The sequence below is a fragment of the Phyllopteryx taeniolatus genome, chromosome 21, assembly GCF_024500385.1.
Source record: "Phyllopteryx taeniolatus isolate TA_2022b chromosome 21, UOR_Ptae_1.2, whole genome shotgun sequence".
Taxonomy (NCBI): domain Eukaryota; kingdom Metazoa; phylum Chordata; class Actinopteri; order Syngnathiformes; family Syngnathidae; genus Phyllopteryx; species Phyllopteryx taeniolatus.
In genome coordinates, this window is record NC_084522.1 from 9,867,850 (window position 1) to 9,876,807 (window position 8,958).

The following is an 8,958-nucleotide window of genomic DNA, read 5'->3' on the forward strand; positions in this document are numbered from 1 at the left end:
CACCCCACATGACTTCCCTGCCTCATGCGCTCTAATGGGGGATGAGATGCGTCTCGTTAACAAACGTCACATGTCTGTGTGCTCACTAGCACTAGATTCAATTATTGCAAACAAACACGCAAATCACAGCAGGGCGAGCGGAGTAGTGGGAGAACATCACGCCAGAGCTCAACATCCACTCAAGCACGCAGTACTTAAACTTTTTGGGTTTTGATTTTCGAGATGGGAGTCTTGAAATATATTTTTCTTCTCGCCTGCATCTCCTTCATTTACCAAGCGGATGGACGCAAAAGTAAGATGTTCAACTTTAAAATAAGATTGTCAGTGAGATAAGTGAAGCTTGATATTGGTCGCTGTACTTATTGAATACGTCTATAGTTTTATAGTGCAGAGAATGGTATAAGCACTTGAAATGTTGACTATTTTACTCACTGTGACGACGTTCTCCATCATCTCACTGTTGCAGTCAGTCTCACGAGTTTCATTAGCTGAAGACAATTTACTGCATACGTTTCACCTCCTAAAAAACATGTGATTTCTGTCAATGTCAAGCATCACCAATGTTGGATTTCATTACGGACATGTTGTTACATTAAATTGTAATCATTAGATATGATTTTAAGCAACGGGATGAAGTTGTCAAAGATTTTCTGGCCTAACAGCGTGAATATTTGTATATTTTGTTAATTATGTCTACTATACAGTATATCATATATACAGTGAAATACATTTTGGGGTGTTGTGTGTTTTCAACATTTAAGTAGTAGAGTCTCTGAATGCTAAGTACTGTATTATAGTTGTATCGATATTACTTGTTTCCATTGGATGAACAAATTTAAAGATTTTAAATCAATGAAAATATTTATTGTTGTTTTTTTTACTACTGGGGGAAGTATTTTAAAATAAAATGCACCTTTTGGAATATGATTTTCAAATGAGTTTGTCAAGCTTTACTATAGCCAAGCAGAACATGAATGTTTTTTTTCGCCTTTTTTTCAACTTCTTGCCGTTCGTCTCTCCAGCATATGCTGACATGTTCCCCCACAAGCACACCGCAGCAAGAATGTCTCCTTTCCCCATCCCACCCATCCCAGTCTGGAATCCTGACACCATGCCATGGGACGATTACCTCTACCCGCCCTTTAAACCAAAGCCCAAGCAGCTCATGCGCAGACGAGGCGAGTCTGGCTCAACTTCTTGCATTACCAGTGTTTCCCAACGTTTAGTAGGCCAAGTAACATATTTTACATTTGAAAAAAACATATACGTTCAAATGTTTTACATTAATTGGTTAATTAAGTGTAAATCAATTTATCATAAATCAAATAAAAATAGGCATGAATGATGTTGTTATTTCAATTACTTATTTCAAATAAAAAGGGGTAAAATAGGAGTAAGTTATTAAATAATTGGCTAATTTATTATAATTAAATGAATTAGAGACTTAAAAAATATTTGCATGGATTATTGTTGTATTAATGAATCAAACTATTTTTTAGATAAAACAAAATTAACAATTTTATTGTATTAATTAGCTAATTAAGTATAATTAAATTAAAACAATAAAATAAAAATGAGCATGAATTGTTATTTTGATATTAATATAAACTATTTTAGACAATTTATATCCACATTTAACCTTTTTTTTTTTTTTTTTACCTCATCTACTGATGACTCAAAAAGTATATACTGTATACTGAAATAATGATGATCTTTTCTCGATTTACTCACAAATGTACTTCCTTACTGTGACATCTGGGCCAGTTTAAATGAACAAAAAGCTATTATTTCATTGGATGAATTGCAAGACGTGGATACACGGGTTATTTGTACCTTCTGCCAGTGCTAGTGGAAGAGCTTAATTGTTGTGCCAGTCACTATACTGTATGTCGCTGGCATAGGTGGGTTCACAAAGCTTGTAGTAAATGAATGTGATTGGAAATTGCTGGCCTATATACACTGTGTTAAGCTGTTGACCCCACTGTACGTCTCAGAAGGCAAGCCCACAGTGCGCCTCACCAGCGACAGCCCCGCTCTCAACGGCTCCGTCATCTCATTCACGGCCAAGCTGGAGTATCCCCCGTGCCAGAAGGAAGACGACAGCGGGGAACTGGTGTGGGATGAACACTGTGACGACGGTACGGAGCTGGAGGCCTCAGGTGCTGCCGAAATAGCCGCACCAGGCCTTCCTTACTTGTATATACTGTTCAGGTCAAATTTGACCTGTTTTGATGTTTGACAGCAATTAAAAAAACAAAAAAAAAATGTTATTCCCTCAGACTGAAATTTGGTGACGTTTTCAAAAGTCATGTGAAAAATATGTTTTGTGACACCAGTCCTGGAACATTTCTGACACATCTCATATCTGTGCTTGTAAAATGAACAATATGTTAAAAGGCACCACTTTTCCCCGTCACAAGATCGCACTTTGCTTTATTGCAGCTAACGGACAAGTGCGCTCGGGCTACGTGTACAACTGGACGTCCCTGATGGAGGACTACAGCTTTGGGAAATGTACTGACCCTACCAAGTGTAACGTGTTCCCCGATGGGAAGCCCTTCCCCCAGAGTAACGACTGGAGGCACAAGAACTACGTCTACGTGTGGCACACGATGGGTGAGACACCTTCACATACTGTATGACATTCACATTCATTCAACAATAACTTCAAGCATACAGTGGACATAAAAAGTTTACACACCCCAGTTCCAATGCTAGCTTTTCGTGATATATAATAAATGAGACCAAGATACATCTTTGTTTTTTGTTTTTTTAATCCACCATTAATGTATTAGAGTTAGCAGAAAACCTTCAGGATTTTGCTAGAAAGCAAAAATAATGACAGGAAAAGCCTACCAGAACAACAGAACTTCATTTGGGGTTCATCAGAGGAACTTTAATTGGTGGCAAGTGTGTGCTGACTCCCACTGAACAGGAGTTTGAATGTGATTGGTTAATTCTGAACACAACACATTAAAGAGGTGACACAAACAACATTTAATCCTATTAAAAAACATTTTTAAAACAATTGAGGTGATTTTTGCTGATTTTTTTTTCAATGTTTGTCTTTGGCTCGTGTTGTAATGTGTTAATGTGTTAAAAAATACATTAAAATTGCCTGATTTTTGTCAATTTGAAAAGTGCTGGTCGTGGTTGATTTAATCGATCGGCTGATTACTTGGTCTTCCTAATATTTTATTTATTTATACAATCTATAAACCACAATGACCAGATATCATCTTATACTATAGTTTTTTCTTCTTCTTCTTTGTTTTAGATAGATTTAGATTGCCTGAGTTTGTGACATTCATCATGCCTATACTGATAACTGACATGCTTTTTATAGTTTTTGTTAATATTGACTTTTTGTCTGGATCTAGGACAATATTTCGAGAAATGTGACGGCCACTCGTCCAGCCTGACCCTCAACACCTCCAGCATCCCTCTGGGAGCAGAGGTCATGGAGGTCATGGTGTACCGTAAACGTGAACGCAGGAAGTACAGCCCCTTGAGTATTGACAACACAGTTTTCTACGTCACAGGTCAAATACACTCTTCCTTCATTTTTTTATCCTTCATTTAGCCTGTTTCCCCCCTAAGATTGGTCAATTCAAATGTATTAAATATGAATTGACCATTTTTCATTCCAAAATTCAAATTCATGCTGATTAATAAAATAAAACACGAGAATGAATTATTATATATCTATTAAAAAAATTGTACATATTCTACAATGTTTAAAATGTCATTTTATTTATGTGTTTATCTCATTAAATAAATGGTTATTTATTGTAAAAAAAAACAAAAAAACCAATATAAGTATGTTTAAAATTATTTTATTAAATAATTGGTTACTTCTTTATAATGAATGAATTTATTTACTCATTTATCTCATTTGTTTATATTATTTTAATTTTGTTGTTTTTTACAAATAATAGAATGAAAAATATAAGTGAAAAAAAACATGCAGTACATTTCAGATTAGTTTGTTTTAAATACTTAAATTAATTGTTATTAAATTCATTAAGATTAATAAAATCCAAACATGAGGTTGAATTATAATTGTACTATAAAAATAAATTTTACATGTTGCAATTGTATTTGTTTTTATTATTTCATTAAATATTTGGTTATTTTTATGTATTGCAAATAATGAAATTTAAATATTAGTAAAGATAAAAATACAAACACATTTACCATTCCTTCATTCATCAATCAATCCATTTTCCATACCACTTATCCTCACTCGGGTCGCGGCGTGCTGGCGCCAAGCTCAGCTGACAAGAGGCGGGGTACACCCTGAACCTTCTTGATTCAATAATTGGTTAATTTATTGATTTAACTAAACAGTAGGCAATGCTACATCACATTTTGGCTGCATTAATGGAATGCTCTTGACTTTGGAGTCAGCCAGCTCATTGCATGAGGGAACACTATTCTGGCCTCCCTCCACAATTTATTTTAAGATTGTTTTTTTTTTTCCATCTTAACATTACCTCGCCTCGCTTTACCTCTCTGAGTATAGGTTTTAAACATCAACTGAGCACAAAAGATTTCCCACTGCTGGTTTAAATTCGTATTGGTAAGATATGTGCATGAATGTTGTCCGTGCTTATCTGTGCTTAAGAAATGATCCCAGTGGTGGTGGACATCTCCCAGAAGGCCGCGGTCAACGAGTCTGACAACAACGTGTTCTTCCGCGATAAGGATGTTGTCTTTCGAGTGCATCTCCACGACCCCAGCGGTTACCTCAAGACCGCAGCGGCCATCGACTACATGTGGGACTTTAGGGACGGCAACCAGCTGGTGACCCACCGTGACGTGACCACGCACGCCTACGGCAAGGTGGGCAACGTGACCGTCAAGCTGGTGGTGGAGGCGGCGTTTCCAATGGAGTGTCCACCTGCTGCCCCCACGTCCACACCGACACCGTCCCCTACTGGTAATACGAGCACAATAAAAACAATGATAATAATGGGAATAAAATGTATAAATAAAATTACAAATTAGTTAGATTTTTTAACAGAATAAGAATTATTAATATTTTGACTATTACTATATTGCATAATATAGATAAACCATTGTTAATATTTATTGATTTATTATTCATAATATACATAAAAATAATACTTTTTTTTTAGGTGACTTTGGGCGCAAGGCGGAGTTACACCCTAAATTATTTTTTTTTTTTACTTGTTGTTGACTGAAATAACTTCAATATAATAATTTCAAGGTGAAGGAGCAATATAAGGTTCTGGGTATAGCACGCTCCTATGGTTCCGTTTTAGCAAGGTTTCCTATTTCATACTTTACAATTAAATAGGAATCTTTATTTATTATACTCATTATTCCTCAAGGGTAAATTCAACTCACTTGATTGGCATAGCATATTGACTATCAGCTGGGCTTCCTCTTGTCTCTTGCAAACATTTTTCTCTTATGACTCATAACGCAACATATCATAAATACATTCTCTCCTCCTACGCCATAACGAAAGTGCACTATGTTCCTGATGTGTGTCCTCCTCTAGAACGTTCCACGTCTCCAGCAGCCATCATGACCACCCGCCAAGGTGAGCTTGCAAATGCCATTGCAGCTCATTTGCATGTTCCCCAAACATGCACGCCTGCCCAATGAGTTCATGCTACCATGTCACTTCCTGCAGCTATCTCAGTGACATCCAGCTCATCTCCTGTCACCGTGACAACGGGTTTAACCACCACAGAAGTCCTCCCGTCCGATGTATCCAGCACGACCCCGGAGTCGACTCCCTACTCTCTGCTTCGCAGCAAGCGTGTGCTCGAGGGCAACAGGTGTTTCCGCTACGTGCACGGGATCTTCGTGGGGAACATCAGCATCATCGGTAGGTGTCAGGCACAAGCCTCTTTTTTTTTTAATTGGTGTGGTCTGATCTGGGAGCTGAAGGACAATCAGAGACACTGAGAGCTAGAGTGGGCTAATAGAAAAAAGGCCTATCTTTACCCAATTAGTTCCAATTTTGAGAAACATTGGGGGCAGTCCATTGTCACGTTGAGCACCTTTCCTGATTCATCGGTGCAACACTAGGCCAAGTCCCATTTCCAAAATGGCCTCACCCATGAAACCAGCCTTTGCCTCTCACGAAAAAAAAGCATCCCTGAAAGTGGGGTTCCGAGATTGATACAAGACTTAGAAAGTAAGTAGTGCTTTAGCTTGCGTGCCAGTGCATCTGCATGTTAGTATACATGAATGTTATTTATCGTCTTCCATGAAATCTTGGACTTAGAACACTATTGCACTAAACTTTTTTAAACTCAACGAATAATTAAATATTGTTCACGTATGATATTATGATATACAACTATTAAATCGATTATTGTTATTATTAAACTCATTTTAAACACATTTTTTATTTGTCAAAATGCCAAAATCTGATGAAACCCCCAATTTCTGTATCCAGAAGTAATCATTGCCGTATAAGTCACCAAGCTATAAAGATTTGATTGCAGCCATAAAACTTGAAATCACTAGCAGGCAAAATGACAAATAGCTAGTTAGCCAACACAAGTTCTCAGCGCCTCCAACATATTGCAGTCACAGCCCAATTCAAATTACAGTGAGAATTTTTGGAGCAGTGCTGCGCTTTTTTGGCAGTTTTATAATACTGCCATCTGGTGCTCAAACCTATATTGTACAATCACCCAATTTTCCCATCTAGTACACTCAACTTTAGCTTTCTTAAAATTTTCAAGCATGCAAACAACAGCAAAATACTGATAAATATAAATCCAAGATGAGCAAAGTGAATTGTTCTATTATTCGTTTTAGTTAGCCAACGTTCTGCCATATACTTAAAACATGACATTTACCCAAAGCCTTTCATTCTGCACAAATACCAACATGGTTTTCCACAGAGCCCAAGCACCCAGTGAAGAGCAAGGCCAACAGCCGCATTGTTGACGTGCTGGCTGCCAGAGTTACCAAGACTGATATTAGCTTCCTGGTGAAATGCCTCGGCAGGTATGTACCATACGTTGCCTTGACATATGATTCTCAAAATGTGGTACACAGGCTCCCTCTAGTGTTATGCAAAATCATCCCTGCCTAAGTACGGTTCAGTTGTATTTAACTTTTAAATTAAATACATTTGAACTGTCTGGTTTTTAAACATTTAGGTACAATTTTTGTTTGACTTTTATACGCAATACATTTTTATTGAATCATTATTTACATTATGTTTTTTTTACTTTCCCACATTTAGCTGCTTTATTAATGTTCAAACTGTGCATATTTGTTGAAGTGGATTACAATAAGTTAAATATACTCTTTTAAGTTTGAGAATCCCATTTATCGGTAAATGTTCTCCTCGTCAGCATCCCCACATCGGCGTGCACCATTGTGTCGGACCCCACGTGCACTTGGGTGCACAGCATCATGTGCAACGACGTTCCTCCATCCGCAGAGTGCGCGGTGAACCTGAGGAGAACTTTTCCACAGCCGGGGACCTACTGTGTCAACATCACGCTGGAGGACTCTCGTAGCCTGACCCTGACCAGCACCAGTATCACCATCAACAAGTCCCAAGTGGCCCCTGGTGAGTTGAGACAGAAAGTGCCAGAGTAAACCTGCTCAGCTGAAGAAAGTTAATGGACAATTTTCATTCCCCTAGAGTCTAAAAACCCTCATACAACTGAGGTGATCCTTTCTACAAGTGCCGTACTGGTAGCCTTCTTTGCATTGATTGCATGTGTTGTTTACAGGTAAGTAAAACCCATTTTAAAAATTCTAAATATTTCATATGGTTCAAAGGTTTGTTGTCACTTAGAAATTCTTAGATATATTTTTTGGGTAACAAAATAACATGGGCAGAGAATATTTCAATCTAATTTAGCAATGTTTTTTGATTGGGTTTTTTTGATTATTATTTGGGACATTTATATTAAAGGCAATCGTTATTGACAGAGCAAATAGTGGTGGCCCATTGATATAAACGTCTTGCATAACGGTAAAGACAAACATCCATCCATTTTCTTTACCCCTTATCCTCACTTGGGTCACGAGCTGCTGGAGCCTATGCCAGCTATCTTCTAAAACATGTTGCTAATCATGAAACTTCATTTGGGACACAACGTTAAAGACATTTTGGCAGTAAAAGTTTGAAAAATATAGATTTTTTTCCCCCTAACAGTTATCATTTGAATGACGACAACTGCCAATAATGCACTTGTGATGATACGCCACACAGCTTACCTCTCTTTCCAGACGTTACAAGGTGTACCAGCCCATTCGCAGGTCACTGGCGGAGGATGCCGGCAGCCGTGCTGGGGTTGCAGGAGGCGTGATGCGCTTGAGGGAGGCTCTCTTCCCCTCAAGCGAGGAGAGTCACCACCTGCTGACAGAGAGGCGTCCCGTCTAGGTGGCCCTGTCATGGCACTTAATGCCAAGGGTCATACGCATTGAATGGTGAATCCACTGCATATAGAAAATGAGGATCAAAAGCCATTAAATACTAAAGATGACATTATTCGTATGAAATTGTGTGTTGAGCTGTTGGCGAAAGGTGGTCTACATCAACTTTTTTTTTTGCAGTCTATTAGCTCATGTCAGTGTATGTAATCAATTTGCAGAAGTATATTACGCAATATGGTGTTTAAACAGTTTCTAACGTTAAGTGTAAAGCGGTCAAGCTTGAATTAGTAATTAGATGTTAAAAGAACATGGACTCTAATAAAAGCGGTCAACTAACAAACCCTTGTCCAGAAGAAAGTTATTTAGCAACCCAAGATTTTCCAAACAGTTGCCTAAAGTACATTTGATTTTACATTGAGCGGTGGTACTTTTTTGCCCCCCCCTTTTATTACCAGATGTTTTGCTTGTTTTCTATTAGAGATGTAACCTGCTACAGTGGATAACCTGAAATTTGAGTAGACAAAATATATAAAGGAATTACTTGTAACTATTTAGCATCGATTTTAAGTG

The 8,958-nt window shown here is 37.8% G+C and overlaps 1 protein-coding gene across 4 annotated transcripts; it reads left to right on the top strand.

Annotated features, from left to right (window-relative positions):
* The first annotated feature begins 53 nt into the window (after nucleotides 1-53).
* Nucleotides 54-8,728, top strand: gpnmb (glycoprotein (transmembrane) nmb). Of its 4 annotated transcripts, none has more exons than XM_061760216.1 (12): nucleotides 54-292; nucleotides 1,023-1,178; nucleotides 1,995-2,159; nucleotides 2,443-2,616; nucleotides 3,381-3,542; nucleotides 4,628-4,942; nucleotides 5,531-5,572; nucleotides 5,666-5,863; nucleotides 6,894-6,999; nucleotides 7,353-7,573; nucleotides 7,649-7,739; nucleotides 8,242-8,728. In XM_061760216.1, exons 1-12 carry the CDS (start codon nucleotides 223-225, stop codon nucleotides 8,393-8,395), a joined length of 1,854 nt encoding a protein of 617 aa, XP_061616200.1. In that variant the 5' UTR covers nucleotides 54-222; the 3' UTR covers nucleotides 8,396-8,728. The 4 variants fall into 4 exon arrangements, with proteins under 4 accessions (XP_061616200.1, XP_061616201.1, XP_061616204.1 ...); XM_061760217.1 differs by having other exon boundaries at nucleotides 1,998-2,159; XM_061760220.1 differs by having other exon boundaries at nucleotides 55-292; nucleotides 1,998-2,138.
* The last annotated feature ends 230 nt before the right edge of the window (nucleotides 8,729-8,958 follow it).